Source organism: Exophiala aquamarina, assembly GCF_000709125.1.
Source record: "Exophiala aquamarina CBS 119918 chromosome Unknown aczIA-supercont1.3, whole genome shotgun sequence".
Taxonomy (NCBI): Eukaryota; Fungi; Ascomycota; class Eurotiomycetes; order Chaetothyriales; family Herpotrichiellaceae; genus Exophiala; species Exophiala aquamarina.
Window position 1 is genome coordinate 28,381 of NW_013550585.1, and position 23,172 is coordinate 51,552.

General features: G+C 51.8%; 9 protein-coding genes across 9 annotated transcripts; 5 read left to right on the top strand and 4 right to left on the bottom strand.

Annotated features, from left to right (window-relative positions):
* Positions 1-1,217: 1,217 nt before the first annotated feature.
* A1O9_03612 (uncharacterized protein) lies at positions 1,218-5,115 on the bottom strand (the record flags this gene model as incomplete). Its single annotated transcript, XM_013405905.1, has 6 exons — positions 1,218-2,333; positions 2,383-2,886; positions 2,964-3,200; positions 3,883-4,122; positions 4,178-4,943; positions 4,982-5,115. The coding sequence occupies 6 exons, from the start codon at positions 5,113-5,115 to the stop codon at positions 1,218-1,220; spliced, it is 2,997 nt and encodes a 998-aa protein (XP_013261359.1).
* Positions 5,116-5,779: 664 nt separating this feature from the next.
* On the bottom strand, positions 5,780-6,778 carry A1O9_03613 (uncharacterized protein; the record flags this gene model as incomplete). The annotated part of the gene is made up of 1 exon (XM_013405906.1): positions 5,780-6,778. One exon carries the CDS (start codon positions 6,776-6,778, stop codon positions 5,780-5,782), a length of 999 nt encoding a protein of 332 aa, XP_013261360.1.
* A 1,095-nt stretch (positions 6,779-7,873) lies between these two features.
* Positions 7,874-9,086, top strand: A1O9_03614 (uncharacterized protein; the record flags this gene model as incomplete). Its single annotated transcript, XM_013405907.1, has 2 exons — positions 7,874-7,902; positions 7,970-9,086. 2 exons carry the CDS (start codon positions 7,874-7,876, stop codon positions 9,084-9,086), a joined length of 1,146 nt encoding a protein of 381 aa, XP_013261361.1.
* Positions 9,087-9,764: 678 nt separating this feature from the next.
* A1O9_03615 (uncharacterized protein) lies at positions 9,765-11,378 on the bottom strand (the record flags this gene model as incomplete). Its single annotated transcript, XM_013405908.1, has 1 exon — positions 9,765-11,378. The coding sequence occupies one exon, from the start codon at positions 11,376-11,378 to the stop codon at positions 9,765-9,767; it is 1,614 nt and encodes a 537-aa protein (XP_013261362.1).
* A 2,059-nt stretch (positions 11,379-13,437) lies between these two features.
* On the top strand, positions 13,438-14,799 carry A1O9_03616 (uncharacterized protein; the record flags this gene model as incomplete). Its single annotated transcript, XM_013405909.1, has 1 exon — positions 13,438-14,799. One exon carries the CDS (start codon positions 13,438-13,440, stop codon positions 14,797-14,799), a length of 1,362 nt encoding a protein of 453 aa, XP_013261363.1.
* A 391-nt stretch (positions 14,800-15,190) lies between these two features.
* Positions 15,191-15,571, top strand: A1O9_03617 (uncharacterized protein; the record flags this gene model as incomplete). Its single annotated transcript, XM_013405910.1, has 1 exon — positions 15,191-15,571. One exon carries the CDS (start codon positions 15,191-15,193, stop codon positions 15,569-15,571), a length of 381 nt encoding a protein of 126 aa, XP_013261364.1.
* A 5-nt stretch (positions 15,572-15,576) lies between these two features.
* On the top strand, positions 15,577-16,104 carry A1O9_03618 (uncharacterized protein; the record flags this gene model as incomplete). Its single annotated transcript, XM_013405911.1, has 1 exon — positions 15,577-16,104. The coding sequence occupies one exon, from the start codon at positions 15,577-15,579 to the stop codon at positions 16,102-16,104; it is 528 nt and encodes a 175-aa protein (XP_013261365.1).
* Positions 16,105-16,680: 576 nt separating this feature from the next.
* A1O9_03619 (uncharacterized protein) lies at positions 16,681-17,513 on the bottom strand. Its single transcript, XM_013405912.1, has one exon. The coding sequence runs from the start codon at positions 17,148-17,150 to the stop codon at positions 16,728-16,730; it is 423 nt and encodes a 140-aa protein (XP_013261366.1). The 5' UTR covers positions 17,151-17,513; the 3' UTR covers positions 16,681-16,727.
* A 3,837-nt stretch (positions 17,514-21,350) lies between these two features.
* On the top strand, positions 21,351-22,821 carry A1O9_03620 (uncharacterized protein; the record flags this gene model as incomplete). The annotated part of the gene is made up of 2 exons (XM_013405913.1): positions 21,351-21,436; positions 21,483-22,821. 2 exons carry the CDS (start codon positions 21,351-21,353, stop codon positions 22,819-22,821), a joined length of 1,425 nt encoding a protein of 474 aa, XP_013261367.1.
* Between the last annotated feature and the right edge of the window lie 351 nt (positions 22,822-23,172).

Sequence of the window (23,172 nt, forward strand, 5' to 3'; positions counted from 1 at the left end):
TAGCAGTTGGAAATGGAAGCACAGGTCATGTGTCAACTTCCAGCAGTGTTTAAAGAGGTGCTTTCAATATCTGGGTTTGTCTGGGTTTGCTCCGAGTCCTGTATTTCTTGGTCTGGGCACTGGATCAACCTCACACTTGATATAGACTTTCCACGAGGGTTAACACTCTCGCATGGCAAGGTCTATGCTGGCAGGTGTCAGTCCTTTATATCACCTCTAAGGGGAAAGGAGGCATGAGGGAATTCTCCCAGGGCTATAAAGTGGTGCAACAGTAACAACTGTCAACATGCACCTCGAGCATGGAATCGTGTGCCGCTTTCAGAGCTTGATAGATCATACCGTCGATTAAATCTTGAACCTGCTGGGTGAGAATTAACTTCCCCCGAGCATGAGTAAATGGGAGGGAGGAAGTTTCACGCGTACTACCAAATCACTGCACCTACCGGTGGCTGGAACAGCGTCAATCATGCGTCAATCAAGTTTGTGGTGCGAATCACTTGTCGTCAATGTGCCGAGTCCGCGTTTTATGAGCGGGCCAACGATACAGCACACTCATCACATTCAGCTGGATCGGGTACCCGCAGCGTTTGGCTCATTCCTCCCGGCCTCAGCGAGCGATCACCACACACTGAGAAATGTCCAAGAGACCAATTGTGACTTTAAGGTACTCTGTTCGTGCTCCAGAACCTTAGATAAGTGAAAATCAGGACGGAAGCTTCAAACCAACCATATCCGACGTTGCACATTTCTACGCAAATATTTACGACTGAGGCACCGCAAAGACATGACATGCCAACTGAAAAGCCGGCAAGCCCCAATCTTCACTGGCTGAGAGAGGTCTCCCCTTGGTGATTAGACGGGGAGGCGGGGAAAGTGGGAGGCTGCAGGGATCGACAGAGATCTCGACATTAGCCTACTGTCAGCATTTCCTGAGCATTTGTAATATTTGAAGTACGAGATACATCCCCAACATGCTGCTAGGGTTTGCTCTGGCCATATGTACACATCCGACAATCGATCACGAAACGACACGAATTAGTCCAACGGATCGATCAAACTGTGACCTCCACAGTCCGCGATTCGGCCCTAAGCTTGTCCTTGGTCCCCGGCAGAGATAAGCGGCTCCCAGCTTGTACTTGGGATTGCGAAGGACCAGAAGACTGACTGTCTCCGAAAAGCCACCCCCGAGAGAGGGGATAGCTGATGGTGATCACGAGCTAGTTCGCCCCCAACTCCGGGTAAAGGAAGGTATCCCAATCTTGGTCAAGATCCATCATCGAACTAAATGATTCTGTGTATAACCCTGGGGCATCCATCATCCAATTCGGGTTTGATTCCATACTGTACAGCCCCTGGTACTCAATAGTGGGCAGGTCTGCTTGGAGAGTAGCACTCATTGTTCCAAAACCCCCCTGGGAACGCGGAGCGGGGTGTGCTCCAACATTGGTTGATGGCTGTGCAGTCTCATGAAGAGAAGGGTTTTGATGAGTACGCAACGCACTATTAGTATTTGCGGTGACGTGCAGAATCCCAAAGTAAGGAATTGCGAACCTTGCTGGAACGGAGTCAATGTCGCTGTCTTGTGCCTTGCAAAGGCTAATCAGTCGTGTTAGAGAATTGTAACATTGCTCCGCAATTGTGCAATTATATTCTTCAGCCAATTGACCGAGGAGAGAGACTGTTGTGTTTACCAGTTGCCAATCCGACGACGTCGATGGACTCCCAGAGGAGTGTTCATGGGAAATGCCAACAACAAGCACGACAGAAGCCATGAACCCAATGAAATCAAGGGTCTTGCAATCGAAAACCGACTCACCGTTGACAGGGGTCCGCAAAGCATGATAACGGCTGATGAGTTGCCGTGTGGAGTCTAGACCAGTCTTCCGACTGACGCTGTACAAATGCGACGATCGTGGTTTTAGGATACATGGCAGGTGCAAGTACATCTTACTTAGGAAGAACACACAATGCTCGACCAGCCTAGTTCGAAAGTCGGCTACTGCATGAGACTCTGTGGGTAGTGAGCAGTCCCACCACCTTGGCCCCTTGCTTGCTGCGAGATTCTCCAGTTCATCGTCGAGATCAATGACCCTGGAGAACGGCGGGGATGGGATTGTTTGGGTGTGATCGATCACTTTTCCAGTCATGAGCCCCATGCGGATCACGAATGGCTGGGCCACTATTCCACCGGTTGATTTCGGGTTGATGGAAAACTGATCATTTTTCATGCCGTAGGGTACACCCAGCAAGATCGACAAGAAGCGATCGCCCTGGAAAAGAGTCCACCAGAGAGCACCGAGCTGCGGCTTGCTCTCATATTTGCGATGGAGATTCTGTTGTATGTCAGATCATTTTCAGGTTGAGGCACGAGGTCAAAGTTACCATCAGCTGGCATAAATTCAATCCGCGGCGATTACACAGGAACGCACGACGAGGTTGGCCAGCATCAAGATAGTTCTTGGTCTGGAATGCAATGAGAACCAATCCCGTCACTGTTCCAGCGTAAGAATCGTCACCTATCACGACTTGATCGATGACTGACATTAATCGCAGTGGATCAATGTCAGTGTGTCGAGCGAAGGCCGAGACCAGCATTCCCAGGTCAGTAGGGCTATTCTCGCCATACACGCGAATGGCATACTCTGTCAATGTTTCATGCTGAATTGTGTCACCAAAGGTCTTCTGGTTCCAATGATCCCACCACTGCCCGCCTTTGGACAGGAGAAACAACAACTCGTCGTAAGGCGGAAGGGTATTCCGGAGTGCTTCACATATTCGCAGGGCTTTCGTCGCCCCCAAGGCGGTACTTCGGCCGGCATCATTGCCGCCATGCGGATCCTGCAGGTGTAAGAGTGGCAAGTATGATCCACTAGGATCCGAGAGAAGCTAGCACGATGAGTAAGTGAATATACTGGCAGATGAGCCATGGGCAAAAGTTGACAGCTCGAGGGAAATTGACCTACATTTGAGCCTTGCAAGACCGCAATCAGGGGAGCCATATGCTTCCCCGGATCCATGACGAGGCCATCTTCACCTTGGCTGTCCCGACTAGCGGGTAGAGGATCCTCATGGCCAGCTACAGTGAGGCTTGAGCTGGGGAAATCGGATTTAGATCCATCCTGAATGGCATCCAGCCGCTCTTCCAACCTTGATACCCTTTCACGAAGAGTTTTTCGATCTTCTGTGCCTGTGTCTGAGATCTGTTGTGATGGATCAATACACTCGATGTTGTACTTGATACACCGCTTGCAGACATTGGGGCTATCCGGATTATAAATGCAGCGAACTTTCCTCCGCCGGCCTGGCACACAATTAGGCCTGTGCTGATCTGCTACATCTCTTGGCTGGCAGTATTCCAACTACTGGAAACTCGACTTCCAGGGCCGGGGAGCCAGTTGGTGGTCCAAGGAAACACTAACTTACAATCAACACAAGACCGCAAACCCCTGCGGATTGGCCTGAGGTCGGCTGGGTAGTCCTGCTGCAGGGGCATTTTCAACCCACTAATACTGGCACCTCGTTTCGGAATTTGTCTTTAATAGGCTGTCCAATCACTGAACTTACTTGCAATAGACTCAAGGAACGGATGTCTGCAACGTGAACATGAAGGGGGAACGAAAACGTCGTACTCGTAGAATCTCATGATCTCGGGCCGCTTCGGATCCGCTCAGACCATGTGCACGTGATCAGCCGAAAACAGCAAATGCTAAATGCGCTCCGTTGTCTCTATGGATCATTCCTCAACACCTAATTAACTACTCTCCGTCTCCACATCCGAGTCAAACCAGGACATTCTACGGAACTTCGTCATTTTCTGGTACGGATAGCCTGGGAAATGTCAGAATAGATTTTGAGCAACACGCAAAAGAGCTGTCCACATACCTTCGGCATCTCAACGCCTTCGAAACCACTGCTCCACATAGCGATAAACGTAGGATTGGTGGGCCCGACATGTTGATCATCTCTTCCGGCGAGGACAACGTGGGGGTAACCAAGGCTCACTGGCGAAGCAGCCTCGATTTCCTCCATCTCGTCTTCCGTGAGGTCAATATCAAGGGCAGCGATATTTGATTTCAGGTTCTCGATCTTGCGTCCACCAATTATGGGGAAGATGTACGGCGCCTGATTCTTGTTAACGCGGGGGACAAACTCGATGGGGCGGTGGGAATTCACATACTTTCAATGTCACGTATCGTAGTGCGATGGCCATGGGATTTGTGTCCTTTCTCTTCGCGATTCGCTCCAGGACGAGGCCAGCCGCTTCGTAGGCTTCGAGGCCTTTGCCAGCAAGATCATAAAATGGCCTTCCGTCTGCTTGCGACTTCTCGATCCTGGTCTTGAATTTCCCACCTCCCATGGCTTCCCAAACTGTCAGAGCAAGGCCTTCTGATAAGCACATGGGCAGAACGTCTCTCTCGATGTCTCGAGCCACAGCATTCAGTAGGCCCTCATAGACAACGAACGGAGTTAGGGCATGCTGCCGAGCATAGTCATTCGCCTTGACGACCAACCAGGCGGGCCAATTAGAGACGCCCAAGTAGAGCACCTTGCCCTGCTTGACCACGTCATCCAGAGCTCTCATCATTTCTGGGATCGTAGCCACCCCGTCCCAATTGTGGACGTAGAGTATGTCCAGATAGTCTGTCTTTAATCGCTTCAAGCTCTCTGTCAAGGACAATCGCAGACTCTTCTTGTTCGAACCACCAAAATTGGAGGTGATTGTCCCAGGGGGGCACAACTCGTGGATCTTGTAGGTATAGGTGTACTTTGTGGCGATGACCATCTCATCTCTCACGCCCCGGGCAACCATCCAATCACCTAGCCATTCCTCCGACTCGCCAGCCATGTACATGTTAGCAGTGTCGATGAAATTTCCACCGGCATCGTGAAATTCGTCAAGAATGGCGTAAGTGGTCTCTCTTGTACAAGCACCTGTGATGGAGCTCCTGAAATGGGATCAGCCTGAGCCTTGAAAATCTACGTGAGAACAGACCATATGTCACCGAAGTTCATTGCTCCGAGACAGAGTGGTGAGACCTTCAGGGAGCAGTTGGGGCCAAGAACTCTATGATGGCCGAGTCTGGTCTTTGGTGGAGGAGCAGGTGTGCTAGCCATCGCGACGATTGGCGCAGAACAGTTTTCTGTCAATGGATCCGCGAAGATAGTGAGAGTGATTGACGTAAATCTGAAAGAGAAGTCTGTTTAGATAATTCATGTTCGGCGGCCTCCCTTTTATGCTTCAGTGGACGCAGATAGTTGGCAAAGGAGTTACGGACAACAGGGGCTCGCCAATGACAGATGACATTTCCATGACGACGAAATGACCCGTAGAGAATTCTAAGATCTGGACACTTGCTGTAAGGCAGCGTGGAGTCGGGCTTTCGCCCGGCAATAGCGGTCTCTATCGAGGGCGGTCCGCACTTGGTCCGCAGGGGCGTACCTTCCTGAACGGGACTTCATGGTCGTGTTTCACGTAGACCTGCTCGAATGGGTAGTTGCATGGCCAACATTGTGTTCGTAGTAATCATGGCGCATTGAATTAATAGCGCGGTTGATCCAGCGCGGACTCTTTTCACACCTTGGAAACCATGTCTTGAATGGTTTATGCATCAAGCTTTGGCGCTTTGGGAATATGCAACAAGTGGGGTTGCTTTTCGCATCGCCAGGGGCAGGATTTCTTGTGCAGCAGGCGCTCTATCAGGGTGGCAGAAAGCGAAGAATCTGCTGTAAGAAGTGAATTGCCAGAGTGTCTAATAACGCGAGGTCCACCACGTTGGTTTCACTTTTCGACCCTGAACTTTATGTCGATGTCGCCTTCACCTACCGGAATAGGGTCTGAATTTTCATCATAGAGGGTTCGCTCGAAGAACCTTACATGGGACTCCTTATCGAAAAGAACGACAGTTTGCTTTTGAGTCCCGTACAGGCCACTGGCGCCTAGCAACGCTGGTTCATTTGAGGGACCAGGGATAGGACTCTCTTGACGAATGGGAGTGTTGTGGCCGATGAGGTCGACCCTCTCGACCGGCTTTGCAGCTCGAACGACATCGTCCGCAGGCGCAGGAGAGTCTTTGCAGCCCAAGGGAGGAACGAATATGGTATTCCGCAGGACTGGGATGTAGGTTTCAAGGCCACCGTGATGTTCGTGTTCATCTATTTGAGGAAGGGTATTGTGGCTTAGGACTTGAAGGAATCGTTGGATCAACTGATCCTCGGTGTCGTGGTTCTCGATGCTCGCGCGGATCGAGTTGAGCATCAGTTCCTCGCCGAGGGTGACCTTTGTCCACGAACGGTCCAGAAAGGCAGCATTGCTGAGGCCCACCGTGTGGACAGTATCGCCGGCAATCCAAGGAACCTGGCTTTGATCATGGGCACGGTTAGAAATGACGGCCAACTTCTCACCGACTCTTCCGCAGACGAGGCTAAATCCGCCCGCATCCTTTGCGATACCAGTGTTGACGACTTCTTTCACAAACCGATCGACCGGGCCAACATCCTCGGACAGAAATTTCCTCATGATTGCCCCACGGCTCACCGCACCGACCGGTTGGTTGGAATATTCACGGTAATTGGTGAGAACGGCAATCTTGCCAGCTTTGGTGACCCCCAGCCAAGTTCCATGAATGTCGCGAAGCATGTCGCGTCCACCCAGTACATCTTGGTTTGGGGTTGGCCACCATCGTGCTCGGTCTGTTGGACGGTTGAGGTACTCGTCGCGGTTGTCGATGAGAATCAATGGATATGAAGGGTGGGCGGTTGATATGAGTGCGATGCACATTTTTTTGAGTTGCAATGCAGTTGCTGTGGTCGGAACTTCCCGGATGTTGTTCTTCGGCTGCTCAGAGTGGCTATCGAGTGGATGAAAGAACTAAAATGCAAATTCACTTGACAACCATGATGTGAGTCTTTTGTTGACTTTGGCATCATGTGATGTAGGAGGGAAGTTGGCGTTTGGGCGTGCCTTGCAGTTGGCTCAGGGTCAAGCTCAAGCTCAAGCGGGCTACGCGTCGACTGGCACGACAAGCCGAGGTTGCGGAAGCTGCCTGGTTGCCGTACGAGCACCAACAGGTACCAAGGTAGCGGTAGCTTGGCAAGAAGCGTCGCGGGCTGGCAGGATGGATGGCCTGGACAGGACCCTATTTAGGACTGGAGCCTAGAGGCGGCTCTAGCCAGGGCTGCCGGGGCCGAGGGAGCTGCCCTAGAAATGGCAAATCCTACGGTAAATGTTCTGATCCGGTGCCTATGTCCTCCGTACATAGGTACCCAGGCCAGGCACCCATGCCCCATGATTCATGCACTGGCTACCTCCACACCCGTGTGTCCATACATAGGTCAACTCCGAAGGAAAGACGATATCCTGCTACATGCGTCGTTCCTTCCCAATACTACAAAGGCAAGCACGTGCTGGTGCCCTCCCAAAGTCGCCCCGAGGAAGGGACGCGTCAGGCTGAGCAAAAGCACGTTGTTCCAGCCTGCGGTGGAAGGAGCGTCCCCAGCCGCACAGTTGCCCAGATATTACAGTACATGTACTCCGTATCCGCACTCCGTAAGGTTGCACTTTCCCCCGCAACATCACCCATTCGCCTGTACCCCTCCATTACAACCATGTCTCCCGCTGGAAATCTGGTGGTGCCTGCGCAGACCTCGATGCTGCAAGTTGCAAGTATCCCCGTGCTCCGTCATCCGTACCTAGGCACACGCGTCAAGACAGCCATTTTCGCATCTTGCTCGTAGAGCAGGCAAAGGACACCTTTTGCGTTTCTGCTTCGGTATATTGACTGCCCTTGGACCTTCCCTCCTCTTCAGCTTCAGTTGCCGCCACTCACTCCCGCTTCGCTTCGATCCACCGCATGTCGACTGACCATCTGTCAAAATGTTTGGCCTCATAGCTGACCTGATTTCGTACGTCCTGACTACTGCTCACAGCAAAGAGGGAGAGGCCATCTTCAGACTAAGTTCTTCTTTCTAGCTCCGTCACCACAATCCTGTTGCCTGCGTACCTCTCCTACAAAGCCCTCCGCACCAACGATCCCGCTCAAACCCACCCGTGGCTCATTTACTTTACCATCCTCTCACTGACCCTTCTCGCCGAATCATGGACCTTTTTTATTCTGGGTTGGGTGCCATTCTACAGCTGGTTCCGCCTCATGTTCATGCTCTACTTGGTCCTTCCACAGACTCAGGGTGCGAAGATCCTGTACTTGGACTACCTCGAACCCTACATCGTCGGACATGAGACAAGAATCGACGAATTCATAGGCCAAGCCCATGCCCGCCTGCAGCAACTGGGACTGGGTTACATCAACACCATTGTCGAATACTTGCGGGAGAAGGTCCTGGGCCAGAAGAGTCCTCAACCACTGCAGCCCCAGAATGCAAACTATGCCAGCTATGCGCAGGACCTGCTATCCCGCTTCACCATGCCAGGAGCACGGACAACTGCCCCTACCCAGCCAGGCATTACTTCTGCAGGCGTTTATGGCATGGTCTCCAACCTGGCTGGTGCCGCTTTCTCCTCCTCACAGACCACATTGACCTCCTCTTCACGCTCCGCGGCTGCAGAAGCATCTCAAATCCCTGCCTCTCTTGCCCGTGACATCCCAGGTGGCTCCTCCGCCGAAAAGACCAGTTACATCCAGTCTCAGCGCGATCGTCTGACTTCCCTCCTTCGAGCACTAGACACCGAGCAGCAAACCCTGGACCTGGCTTACGGTGCTGCTCCTGGTCACCGCTCTCTCCCAAGCTCTGGCGGTGGTTTGACGACAAAATCACGCAGCGAGCAGTCTTTCGAAAACGTCGACTATGATGACGCAACACACACCCCGGGCACCAGCTCCAGCTATGGCTCCACCCCTCCGAGGCCTGTCACGGACGCCCGCAGGACCACGAGTGGCAATTGGATCCCTTCCGGCGTCTCCGGATGGTTTGCTGGCGGCGACGGTCCCGGGGCCGGCCCCGCAAACACCGCAGAGAGAGATGACGATCGAAGCGATCGAAACAGAAACTCAAAAGGCTGGCAAATGGCTCGAGATATCACAGAGGACATTGCCCGGGGAATGAGCAGTGGTGTGGACCCTCGGAGATAGAGATCCTGGTGCCACGTGCCATGCCATAAAGCACAAACACACGCATTGGAGCATTTCATGGAGTTGGTGATGGAAGGAATTTCGGACAAATTCGTACTCGCTGTACAAGACAGTAAGGCATTTTGCACCTGTGTTCAGGGAAGATCAACCCAGGTAGTTGTGATTCTCTAGGCTTCTGCCGGGCTATTGCTACAACTATCGTCGAGGTTGGCCAACCCCCAAAGCGAGGTACAAGCGCTTCCTTTGACTAGAGGTAGAGCACAAAGAATTACCCATACTCTGCTGGAGGTCGTACTCAAAGGGGAAATACACAGTCTGAAAGCACCACCCTGTTCCACCCAAACATCTGGGAATGCTCCGCTCCCAAGTGTTGATTCCATACATCTTGTTCCTGAACTCCACGCTGATTGTACTCAAAAAACTCAAGAGCATGAAATGGATACGAGTCCTGAAAGCTCGTCCCTTCGATGAAAATCGTCATGACTTCGTCCTGAAGGCTCTTCCTACAACGGACCCCTGCCCAATGCGAACTTTCCAATCTCAATGACCCATCCCGTCCATCGTGACTAGTCAAAACTCATGGGCACTGTTTCAATTCCAGATCACTGCATGTCACGGTGGTGGGCGGAGGCGAGACCTTGGAGCCCATCACCAGCACCATCACCTTCATCTTCAACTTCATCCAAAGAACGTGGAAGGGACGTTTGCTCCCGACCTGCGCCGCGGAGGAGAATCTCCAGCTCCTGCGTCTCTCCTCTCGGTCCTGATCCTAAATCTCTCTCGGAACCTGCTCGTGAGGCCGTGTCGCTCGGCTTCTGAAGCATTGTTGGAGGCAGAGCCCAGTCGTTCTTGCCTCAGGCGCCTGAGGGCCGCAATGCGCTCTTCTCTAGTCCCGGAAGCAAGATGGCGGAGGGAAAAGTTTGCTACAGTTTCTCTGCGGCCGCCGTGACTCGGCTGCCCGGCGACAGCTACAGCCACGCCCTCTGTTAGGGGCGGGGGCGATAATTGGCCTTCTTGTTCGGCTCCGGCGGCTGAAGAGCCTCTTCGCGACATCGAAGTCGGATCTTCACCGTTGGCGGTCGATGGCCTCAGGTCGATTCGGCACAACGGACAAGTACCGCTGACATTTAGAAGCCAGGGGTCAACGCAGTCGGGGTGGAATTTGTGGTTGCAGGGCAAGACACGTAGCTCCTCTCCTTTCTGGAAGTCCTCGGTGCATATCGAGCAGCCTAGGTGGCCTTCAGCATCTGTGCCATCGGGATTATTGGCCGGGGTTACAGTCGGCGGTGCGGATTCTGAGCCTTCTTTTATTGACTCGGCTGGATCGGCACCCGCTGCACCTGCGCCTGTAGCCGGGACGTCACCGTTGGAGTCGGCGGCTTTCGCGGGCTCCCCGGCAGTCATTTCTATATCCTGGCCGTCTACCGACTTCTTAGGCAGATCTTGATGGTCCCCGAATTTGACAATTGGCAGTGTCTCCAACATCGCACGGGCGATGCCTTTGGCGCGACTTTGGCGGCCTCGGCCGAGAATGTTTCTCGGGCCATAACGCTCGGGGTGCCTGTGGGCTCGAATGGCTCCAGTGACAATAATGACGACGAAGAGAGCGGTGATGATACCGGTGATTGAGTACAGGATGATCATAGCCACTGCTGTCGTTGGTGACTGGCCGAGGGCACCGCCTCCATTCCACCCCCCGTTGCGCGACGTGTTAGTGTAGGAATTTAGGTCTGGGAGAATGGTTGCCGACCCTGGACTGTTTTGGTTGAGATTGAGAGCCGCCAAACTGCTTGCTAGCATGGTGTCAGTTGTGGTTAAGATTCCGCCAATGGTCGGCAGGTTGTCTATATCCGTGGCTACACAATGATCACTTGTCACACTGTAAAGGATGATGATATTGGTCCTCGGGGAGTTGACCACAATCCGGAAAACGTCGCTCGGACCCAGATTGCCGGTGTATGCCTCTGGATCGCAAGAGAGGTATGAGAACTGGTTCACCTCGGCAACCTGGTTGGCATTACTGGCGCCAACGTTGACAATCTGTCCCTCCACGCGGATCTGCTCGAAAGCACCGTGCGAGATTTCGGCATAGTGGCCCAGTGGCGCCAATCGAATCACTGGTATATCACCCAGTTGAGTGCCATTGAGGATGAACCGGGGCGAGGTTGCTGCTGGGTAGAGGTCCTGAGTTCCATTTGAAGGTGCTATCGTTTGTGCAAGTGTCCATGGCGGCAGAGACATCCATAGTGCCACTGAGACCAACCACTTGGTATTTACGTGAGACGATGCCATATTATCGGATTATGTGGGCCAGGAAGTGGTTCGTCTTGACAGCCTCGTTCCCCTCTTTGTTCGCCTTTACCAGTGTTCTTTTCAGCACAAGGACTCGACAAAGACTCGATCGAAGTTGTGGTCAGCGCAATGTCTACAGCCGAGCCCGATGAATATATGGACTTGGGGGGAGCAATATGCTGCTCCTCAAGTGGGTATTGATCAGAAGGCGACGCTCATGACCCGGATCTGGTGAGAGCGGTTTAACGGCAAGACCTGCACAGTCGTAGTCGCCTATTAGGTTAGAATTCCACCGCCTGTAGACTTGTGAGGTGAGTCCTCTGTACCGAGTACGCACGGGGCTGCAATACGTGAGGGACTTCGTGCAAAGAGGGGGGTTGCGCATAAGGGGGATTCGACGATGATTTGGAAACACAGCTGAGGCTGAGTCAACTAAGCGACGGGAAGTGTTTCGTATTTGAATAATAATGTCTCGTCGCAGACTTGAAGCAGTCACACTGGAGCGGATGGCCGGGAATGGCGGACCAGGGTGAGCATAGCAAGCGAAGATGCAAAGCCACAATGGGGAGGGAGGGGGGGGTTGGCAGCCTTCAAGTCCGCCCAGTCACTGGTCAGCTCCTTGGGCCTTGGTGCTCAGAACACAGATGTCTACATCAGTATTTGGTATCCGCGTTCCGGGATGGTTCATGTGGGGGATGAGATCCATCGGGCCTGCTTGTCCCTACTCGTAACAGAGCTGTATTTGAACCCTAGGCCGGACCCACAAGCAAAAAGCAAGCAGTGGCAGCAGTCCTCCACGTACGCGTCCTCTTCTATCTATCAGGTTAGCATGAATCATGGCAAGGAGGGGTATGGTGGGATAAGAGCGTGAGAGGTGGAAACGGCGCGCCCACCAAACCGCTCAAAGACTAATGCTCATCTCATCGCTGAGGCTCAGCAGCAAATGCGGATCGTTTCTTTATCGCCGGGATCCCAGTCCGTGGACTCCCTGTGCATTTCTCCGCCTTCAGACTTGGGCTCATCATGGAACAACCTGGGCTCTAGACGAGGGCCCCAAGGGAGCTCATCTGGGCGTGCAATGACCTTTCCCACGGACCCTCGGACATAGGATTGCCTTGCCGGGACTGCTTATCTTCGGCCCATCGAGGCACTGCACAACCCTCGCATGAGGTTCCCCAGCTGTGTCATGCATGCTGTACAGTAACTTGTGGCCATTGTCGAGGATTTCGCTGAACCCACCGCTTTCCAAATAGCCATGGAGCTCGTGGCAGATAGTACGAAGCACACGGTGAACAACCCTCGACCAATTTTCTTATAGAAGGGTGACTCGCCATGTCGCAGGAGTTTGGTCCAACACTAACCGCAGTGCTCCAAGGATTTCATGGCGCCCAGAGCCCGAAGTCCTCAGGTCTTGGTTCGAGCGTGAGGCTCGCCTAGGCACGGTCAACCCAGGCCTCATTCCTTGTCTTTGGGCGTCACCACGTCTCCCCAAGCCCTGGGGACAATCGTGCCCAGCTTTTACTCCAGACAACCTTGATGCATGGCAATTCATGCTACTGTTACCTGGGCTTTGGCCTCTATGATGTTGATGCAGCTTGTGTTGAATGACCCTGGTGATTACCCGAGATCACGACGATTTCATGGACCGTTGCCTTGCCTTTCCTCGTCATCACTTCTATCAACAAATCCTGCTGGGAGGTCCTCCTACCTACAGTACATAGCTTGCTATGTGCAGAGTCCTCGGCGAAGGACTCGCGCTTACTAATGAGAGCCAGCCCCGGTCTGCTTGCTTCGACATGTCAGTCCTAAAGACCAACCTTGCCAAGTTTGCGCCAGCGACTGGCAAGACAAGCATTGCAGCTTCAACAACGTCATGGCTGGGCTGAGAGAGAGCCACTGGGGGTCCGGGAAGCTTGTCATCTTGAGTTTTCAACCTGGACCTTGCACTACTACCACTCCCATGCTTATTGCCCAAGATCACCAGCTCTCTGGTGCAGGTTTAATCATAGATACCCTGCAGATTTGATTTACATTTGGGTCTTCGTCAACAACCACGAAAATGCTGCCATTCACGGTTCTGCTACTGACAGCGTGCAAATTTTGGGTAGAGGCATATCCAACCGTGCAATCCCAGGTACCATTCCAACCTCTGGATCATACCCAAGGTTACGAATTTGACCCCTTGCTTCACCTACCCGGTATATCGCCATACTTTGATGCTGTCGGGTTTGGTCTCCAACACACAGCGCCGCCTGGTTGCAAAGTGACTGCAGCGTCGTACATCATCCGCCATGCAGCCATTTACGCCAACGACGATGAGTATCAAACTTACATCAAGCCATTTCTGTGGAAGCTGGAACAGCATCGACAAGGCTGGTCCGGTCCATTGGAATTCATGGCAACGTGGCATTCGCCTATTCTCGAGGACAAACTGGAGGATATCACCCCATCCGGTGCCCGCGATGCCTTGAAAGTGGGGACTCATCTCCGAAAGCGATATCCCGAGCTGGCGCCTACAGTCAAGAGAGTCCTCGCCGATAAAAAGGCCCGCACCTTTGACACTGCAAAAGCCTTGGTGAAAGCTTTCCCTCAGGCGCAGGAGGTCGAGGTTGTGCGCATCTTGCACGATAAGAATGGCAGCATGGACGCTTTGGTCCCCCATAAGTCATGTCCAGCCTTCAACAAGGAACCGGGAAAAGAGGAGATGGCCAAGTTTGTCCACCACTATGCCCAGCACGTTTCCTCTCGGCTCGCTCCCTTTACGCCCTTCGAACTTGAGGACAATGATATTGTCGGCCTTCAAGGCCTTTGTGGCTATGAATCTGCCATCAGGGGCCAACGCAGTCCCCTGTGCCAAGTCTTCACCGATGCCGAGTGGATGTCATATGAATACGCCTGGGACCTGAGATATGCTCACATGGTCGGCCCCTTGAATCCACTTTCACCATATCTCGGGTTTCCCTGGCTTCATGCTCAGAGTACTCTTTTCCAGCGGATCCAAGCTGATGGGGGAGCTACAAATACTGGTTCAGGCTGGCCAGACGGACAGCGTTTCTTCCTTAGCTTCACTCACAGAGAAGTCCCTCCATTCGTTGCCACAGCCCTTGGGATCTTCAATTCCTCATCGTTGGCAATTGAGGAATTTCCCACCGACCATATCAATTGGGTAAGAGCTTGGAGGATGAGTGATCTCATCCCGTTTCTTGGCCACGTTGGTATGGAGAAGATGACCTGCGATAGCCGCCCGGGACGAGACGGGGAGTATATCAGGATCATCGCCAACACGGCTCCAAGACCTATTCCCTGGTGTCAAGATGGGCCAGGTGCCAGTTGTCCCATGGACCAATTTGTGGATATAATTGCAAATGGTTCTGCCAGACACGCAGACTTTCATGCAATTTGTGGAAATAGTCCAAAATGAATATGGCCATGGCTGTGGCTGTGACTGGGTTTGACCTCTCTCCATCCTTCCATCTGTTCCAGGCCCCTCTAATTTTGAACCTCAAATTGTGCGAAGAGTCCTCAGACAACGTCGATGTTTCTGATAGTTGGTACAAGACGGACTTGGGCCCATCTTTCGCCGATGTTTTGCTGGTGAGCCACTCCCCACCTAGGAATCGCCCGACGAACATCAGTTTCGGCCGATATTGATCCGATGGCAGCATAGAGGTCGACTACAACATTATTTGAGCCAGCACTACAGCATTTAAACGCCATACTTTGCAATCTGAATCTAAAAGCGTTCACACAGCCAGTTACTGCCCTCGAGATATTCCAAAGGTCCTTAAATTTTCCCAAGCATTTTATACACAATGGCAGGGTTGCAAGACCACGGTCCTGTTGATTGCTCCCTCGACATCGACGGGAATAATATCAGGAGAAGGACAGCAATTGTGACGGGCGGTGCGAATGGGATCGGCAAAGCGTATACCCGTGCCCTCGTCGCCGCTGGTGCCGACGTCACAATTGGGGACCTCAACGCGGCCGGTGGGGAGAGACTTGTCTCTGAATTCCCTGGGAAAGTCCACTTTGTAAAATGCGATGTGACTAGTTGGCATGACCAGGCTCGACTACTCCGAGAAGCAGCATCTTTCTCTCCAACCAATCAAGTCCACTTTGTGGTTGCGAACGCAGGAATGATTCGACAAGATGAGGTCTTCGCCTACGCCGAGGAGCCAATGAGCCAGAGCTAAGCACAATGGACGTCAACATCAAAAGTACACTCTACACGGCGAAACTCGCAATGCACTATTTCATCAAGCAGAACGGTGTAGTGCCATCGCCATCACAGCAGGACACGTGCCTTGTACTCATTGGATCCGGGGCTGGGATCCACGACTGTTTACGCATCCCGCAGTATTCTGCCTCAAAGTGGGCGGCACGTGGGATAATGCACTCATTGAGGCGGACGGATCATTTGTATGGGAGCCGCGTCAACGTTATTTACCCCTGGTACGACAAGACCAAGACTTTGTCAGAAGAGGACTTCGAGCATGTCAGCGCCAAAAGGGTAGATTTCGCAACAACCGAGGATGCAGGGCAATGCCTTTTGGGGATTCTAGCTGACCGCACTATGAATGGTCGATCGTTGTTCGTTGCTGCGAGGAAATGGGCACGCGGGGCCTGCGTCGACCTTGATCTCGAAGATACCGAGACAGAGCTGAGGAGGGAAATCCAACTCGACCAGATGAGGGGATCTCCTGTGGAAGATGGACTTTTTGTATAAATCTTGCCAAGAGCGGGAGCACATTATCAAATCCAGTATTCGTGAAAACGTAGTTTACACCGCTCACAGAATACCGTTGTCATCTACTGGCTAGGTAAAGAAATCGCCCCACGAAAAGTCGCTTTCATCAAACCGAAAGTCTAGCTTTTGACATCAGATCCAGGTGTTCAAGCCACGAGCTCATCGAGACTCTCGAATTAGTAACATCTCTCGAATTTGTAACATCTTCAAACAGATCTCTGCCTAGCAAGGGATCATGCTCGGTGTCCGCGTGATAAGGTCTTGAGCTGCGCGCTCGACTTCCCAATGTCATACCTTCTTGCCTCTGACCCAACGAGCGAAGGCCGGGTGCTAATGGGAGAATCCAAAGTGGAATCTACGGCTAAAGCAACTCGGTCAGACTCATTCCAGGCTTGGCGATATTTTTGCACACATTGGTCAGCGCTTTCTCTCCATGCCGAGCAGGAAACATCGCGATCTTCGAATTTCATTGCCTGTGGTAGGTTATTTCAAAATATCCATGACCATAGAATGTAACATCTCCACAAGATCGTAGTTTTGCAGAGGAGGGTTCGTAGCGCCAATCGCCATCATGCGATGTATCGTCTGGCTAATCTTATACTTCACCAACTGTGTGTGTACAGGGATGGACGTTCGTCTGGCCCTGGTGGTCGAAACAACGTGTGGGTCGGGCTGGCAGGGAAATCGCACTCGATCGGATCTGAACATGTGCAATCACTCACATGAATCAAACGTGGCCGACCTAGTTGAAGGCCCATGTGACTCTCCCAGATCAAAAGCGTGGCCCATAGTCTTCGCTTGTGCTCATTTAACCACAGCTGCTTGAGAGCCTCTGGACTCGTCAGTCCCATGTCCACATCTTGGCCAGTGTCGAGATGAAGACCTAACTCTTGAGCCTGCCGGGTGGCATTTATCAAGCTGTACCATGCATCTGTGCCTTTACCATCGTTCTTCTGCCAGGCACAGCACATAAGGTGTGCCTGTACACTCATGACATTGGGGGAATGTCGCGCCAGCAGCTGCATGAGCTTTTCTCCTGGTTCACTGAGACGCGTGGACAACCTATCGATCTCTTCTGCGTCTCTTCCCCTCGTCGTGAGCTCATTGCTTTGTTCAGGAGGAAGGAATTGCAAAGCCAACGCAAGAACTTGGAATAATAGCGCTAGAAAGTATAAAACGGTCGGACGCAACCTCTTAGTGTCATCGGTAGTTCGCGGAGTCGTAGTCCACTCGACGAAGAGGATGTCAAAGAAGTATCAATCCAGTACAGCAAAGTACCAATTGACTTCGTCGAAGAACACCTGGGCTAGCAGTTGAACCAGAGACACAGTCGGCAAGGTCTCCACGATAGCCCAGTATTCGCGTTCCATACTTTTTGACAGGCAATAAGCCTGGGTCTCCTGAAGCAACTCACTCAAGGCAGACAAAGCATGATAGCCATTGCTGGCGTAGCCCAAGCCAAGCAGTGCCTGCTCGTTATACTCCTCCCCTTCGTTTTCCCCGCCAGAGGATTTGATGGTCGTTGAACCCAGTGAATTGTTCGCAGTGGACTCTGTCCTCGGTCTTTTGGCTAGTTTTCTGTGAAGCTTGAAACGTGATGGTTTGCATCATATGAGCAGTGATCGTCAGCGCCCCTAGCCATGCACGCCCGACATGGCTCTCCTCGATCACATTTCTGCTTTCTCCTTGTACATTCCGAGCAGGCCGTTATTGGCCGATTCCGTTTTGAATAAGCCCGTTTGCCTAAGCTCAACATCGTGCTGCTCCACATTCTCTGCACACGTATATTAACAGGTGATGGAGTGTGGTTGTCCATTTGATTTTGGGTTCTAGGCCAAGGCATCATACGTCATGCACGATGTCTTGACGAACGGATTACTTGATCCGAGAGATTGGCCCGATGTAGGCTTTTGCAACCAGCCTGAAGTTTCTTCCTGGCCTTGACTTGATCATGGAAATAGGTTTTATTGTTCTTGAGAAACTAGCCTCACCTGCTAGCAGCCATCCGAGTCAGACTCACATGCATTACGGCACACGGTTGAGAGCCTTCAAAATATCTCCCAATGACTGCATCTAGTATTCAGTTCCTGTATGAAGTTGGACAAATCAAGATGAAACGAACGCCGAATCGGGAAATTCGTGACTCTCGCGCGCTGTTTCCCCATTCACTTACGACACCCCAGCTCGTCTTCTGCCTCTCAGACTCGATTGCCGCTAATACATGGCTATGGGTTGATGTTGTGTGGCGGGATCATTCGGGTCATGCTCCCCTTGATCATAACCATGCTCGCCTTGATCATAGCCATGCTCGCCTTGATCATAACTCTGCTGCCCTTGGTCATAACTCTGCTGCCCTTGGTCATAACTCTGCTGGCCTTGGTCATAACTCTGCTGCCCTTGGTCATAGCCCTGCTGCCCTTGGTCATAGCCCTGCTGCCCCTGGTCATAGCCCTGCTGATCATGCTCCTCTTCGCCGTGCCACTGGCCATGGTCATGACCATCGTCTTGTTCATCAAGCTGATCCTCTGCCTGAGAAAGGAACTCATTGCCGGACTTGAGAGTTTCTTCGACCTCCGGGTCCGCTGAAAAATCCAATCCAGTGCCCTCGTCAATGATTGATAGGAAGGCTAAGATGTGTAGCCCTATGTGTTCTTGCATGAACTTTTGTGCTGCGTTGATCGCGTCCTCGGAGGTAAATTCGTCGTGCTCGGTGCCATGAAGGGCTTGAGCAAGTTCGTGAATTGCAGATGTGAGACCCTGGTCGTGCCCTGGATCATGTACAGTGGTAACAAGTCGGTAGAGGCAGGTGTAGAAACTGTGCCATTCATCGGGCGATACGGTTCCTTGCTGTGATGCCTGGTCCATGGCCTCGACGTCCTCCGCGAAATGGGCAGATAGACCCGACCAATTTCGCCCTCCACCCGATGCATCTCGCTGGTGGTTAGGCGACGCTGAGAGGAGCGAATTACCACCACCACTCGCGCTCGCGTGGTTGGGTGCCACTGCGAGCAATTGATTTCCCCCAATCGCGTTCCCAACCTGACCGATAGCCTCGGGGAGGATCGCCTTGCCCACCGTGGTGGCAATCTTTGCTACGACGCCGCCCATTCTCAGTGGGGTAATTCCCTAGCTGGTATTATTGTTAATGAGTAGATAGAGTGTTTCCCGGTCAGGTATGCATTGTTTTGGGGCTCCCGGTCGTGGTTGGAAGTACACTGGCAAACATGAGCCAATATATACATCATCAATCATTACGGCCTGGGAGTTGAGCTTAGTAAGATAGATATATTTTCGGTGACGGAGTCATTGAATCCGTAAAAGAAAATCGCTTTGTGTAGCCCCATCCGGCATCTTTCCGCTCAAAGCGCAAGGTGTATGAGGCTACAGTGGGTAATCAAGTAAGACTCTAGAACCTTGCATTATCCTGATCTGTGGGCATGGAGGTCTATTGTTGGATCGAAAGCTGAGCTGTAGTGAAAGAGGTTATCGCCCCAAGTCTGTAGATATTTATGTTGGTAGGATTTGAGGGGCATGGTCAGAAGAATGAGCATCCTAACCAGTCGTGACTCGTGTTCACTCGCTGCTGGAAAAGGACATGCCCCTGGATGGGGGCAGACGTCGAATTTGACTTATTTTCTCTTCAACAGTAAATGTGAGGAGCTAAGCCATCAACTGCTTTCCCTCTTTCTTGACTGTGAGATGTAGTCATCACACCCGGTATCTCCGCAGTTAGATCTCACTCAGCTCGCGAAATGAAACTCCGTCATTGTGGAATCGAGCCATTTGGACCATAAATAGTACATAACGTAGATCGGTTTGGTAGAAAGCTTTAATGCATAATACAATGTATCATCGTGTGTTGTTATTGTCTGCGATCATGGAGCGCCATGAATGCTGATTATGCGACCTTTTAAGTCGAAGGAAGTCAGCCTCAGTGCCTCGATCTGTCACGTGCCTGCAGTATTGCTTGCCTTGTCGGCGGCCATTGGTGCATTCGCTTGATAAGGAGCTATTCTTAGTTTTAGGAGGAGAACGCCTGAGTGTTTATGTATGCTCTTTGGTCTCCAATGCGAGACCGCATTCGTTATTTTTGGTTGAACCGAGCCGCCTCCCAACTTTCCAAGTATTGATAAATCAGCGATGAGAAACGCAAGAGCCTGCAAGTGAGTCCCTCACTTCATCTTGGCCAGGTAAACGGAAAAGCTCAATTACCTTTGTTTCTTGCCGCAAGCGACATCATTGGCTCTATGCTCACTCTGTGGTTTGCCCGAGGAGCGATCATGTGATAGAATGCTTCGACAGAAGCAAGACCCTCGAAGGTTTCCGTTGAAGATACCCCGTCAGCCTAGTGAGATCGCAATCGAATGATCAACAGAAGGACTACGAAGAAATCACGAGCTTCCGGTGTAGGTTCGCTTGCAACCTCGTGCATTTTGTCCCACCTGAACCGAAGTGCGGCTCAGATTGCTGGTGGTCGAAGATGGGCGCCCTAAGCAAATCTATCTACTTCATTAGTTAGGTCTACCTGCTTAATGAGCGCCGTGCCTACGACGACGAGGTACGGAGGAAATTAACTGTTCATAGTTCTCTGTTCAGGCCACCACCCGCCCTCTCCACCGGAGCTCCACCGGAGCGGCACCGGAAGTTAGGCTATTGACAGTAATAAGACCAACACTATGGGGAAGATCCGACTCCCTGCCCTCAGAACTATTCGTTCGCGAAGAACTTGGCTGAGTGATTGGATGTTATCATACGTTCTACCCTTCCAGAAACCCATGATCGCTATGTCCCCAGGTCTCGGCAGTTCACAATGCCCGCATTAAGTCGAATTACTGCGGGGTTTGCTGGCCTGTTTGGGCTATACCAGGTCAATAATTGGCTTGTTTGGTTTTTCATACCCCAGTATGCCATGCCTTTGAGCCGACGGCAACACTTAGTCTGCTGCATGCCCGGAACCTGGACAAGAAGGCTGCTCCGGTATATATTAGGATATGAGTTGCGTCGCTTGATCTAGGACGAGTCTCCCAAGCTCCTCCAATTTTCCCCCTTCTGAAATTCTTTCCAAAGAGCGAAAAGTCAAGATGGCCCAAAAGATGGATGGAAAAGAGCATTTTGAATATGGGAGTAGCGACAAGCACACAGAAGCTCAACTCACACCAGACGTTGAGAGCAAAGGCTCCAAGGAGCTCAAGACCGGCGATGACGGTATGTCGCCGGATGAGGTCATGATCGAATATGACAATAAAGAGACTCGACGCATCTTGCGAAAGATCGATTATCGTCTCGTTCCATTGCTGGGAATCCTCTACCTGTAAGATGATATGCGCGAAACAAATGAATTCTGCTGACAAGCTTAGGCTTGCCTACCTCGATCGAAGCAATATTGGAAATGCCCGTATCGCCGGAATGTACGAGGACCTCGAGCTTTACGGTCTACGATACAACACGGCATTGACAGTCTTCTTCGTCCCATACGCGTTATTTGAAGTACCAAGCAATATTGTGTTGAAGATGTTGCGTCCGTCGATCTGGATCTCCATCCTATGCTTCAGCTGGGGCTTAGTTATGACACTCATGGGGCTCGTACACACTTATGAAGGCCTGGTCATTGCTCGTATCTTCCTCGGCGTGACAGAAGCCGGCTTTTTCCCCGCGGCAACATATTTGCTCACTATCTGGTATAAAAGATACGAAGTCCAAAGTCGTATGGCAATATTCTACGCCGCCGCTTCCCTCTCGGGGGCATTCTCCGGCCTTCTGGCCTTTGCCATTGAAAAAATGGAAGGGGTTGGAGGGCTCGCAGGGTGGAAGTGGATCTTCATCCTAGAAGGTCTCGCGCCAGTCGCAATCTCGTTCACCCTTTATTTCCTCCTCCCAGATAGCCCTCAAACCGCAAAATTTCTCACCAAGGAAGAGCGAGAGTTTGTCGTCAACCGCATTGCATATGAACATGGCCGCGGCCGTGTCACCAACGATGACAAGATCAAAATGCATCACATCAAGTCGGCTTTCGCAGATTGGAGAATCTGGATGTCCATCTTCCCATTCTGGGCATGCAGTATTGGCACTTATGGGTTTACTGCGACAGTGCCTGCTGTGGTGCGAGATCTTGGCTACACATCTGCCAATGCTCAATTGATGACAATCCCCATTTATGTGGTGGCAATGATCGCGACGGTCATTGTTGCTTTCTGGGCGGATCATGTCCAGCAGAGAACCCCATTTATCATGGGTGGTTTCGCTATTGGTGTTGTTGGCTTCATTGCAGAGCTTGCAATCCCACATCCGAAGTATCCCGGTGTTACCTACTTCTTTCTCTTCTTGGTCTCAACAGGACTCTACTGCCCATTCACCTGCATCGTCGCGCTCACCGCGAACAACCTAGCTCCATCCTCCAAGCGTGCAGTGGGCATGGCACTCCTGATCAGTGTTGGCAACATGGGAGGAATCTGTGGTAGCAATATCTACCTTGCGCGACAGGCTCCCAAGTATCCAGTCGGATTCGGTGTCGGTCTAACAACTTGTGTCCTTGGAATAATTGCAGCCTTCATTCTACGCTGGGAGTACAAGCGACAGAACAACTTGCGAGATGAGACCATCGCGAGGGAAGGAGCTGACGCTGTCAGGGCAAGATATACTGAGCAGGAATTGCTGGACTTGGGAGACCGGAGTCCATTCTTCCGTTATACTCTCTGATCTAGAACCGATCCAATCATTCATCTCAATGGCTTTCCCAGCCTCAGTTGATGGGGCCAAGACTAATGGAGGAGAAAATGGAATTCAGGACGGAAATGAAACCTGCAAGGAGTGCGTTGTATCCTGTCCAAGACATGATGATATATGCAGACAATCCGATAGTTTGTACTCCTAATGCTACATAGCTGAAGCTCACATTCATGATAGCAAGGCCTGCTTAGCAGTCTTCCTTAAATATCGGAGCTCGCTTGTCAAATGCACCCGGCAGCCTTATTGACGAATGTTTGGCTTCCATGTTTTCGACGACGGGATTTCAGTCTTGATCCTGTGTTCGGTGCGTAAATCATAGTA

Bases quoted from the DNA above. Each gene is read 5' to 3' on its own strand.
- A1O9_03619 (XM_013405912.1), bottom strand. From the start codon at position 17,150: ATGCAGCTGCTGGCGCGACATTCCCCCAATGTCATGAGTGTACAGGCA.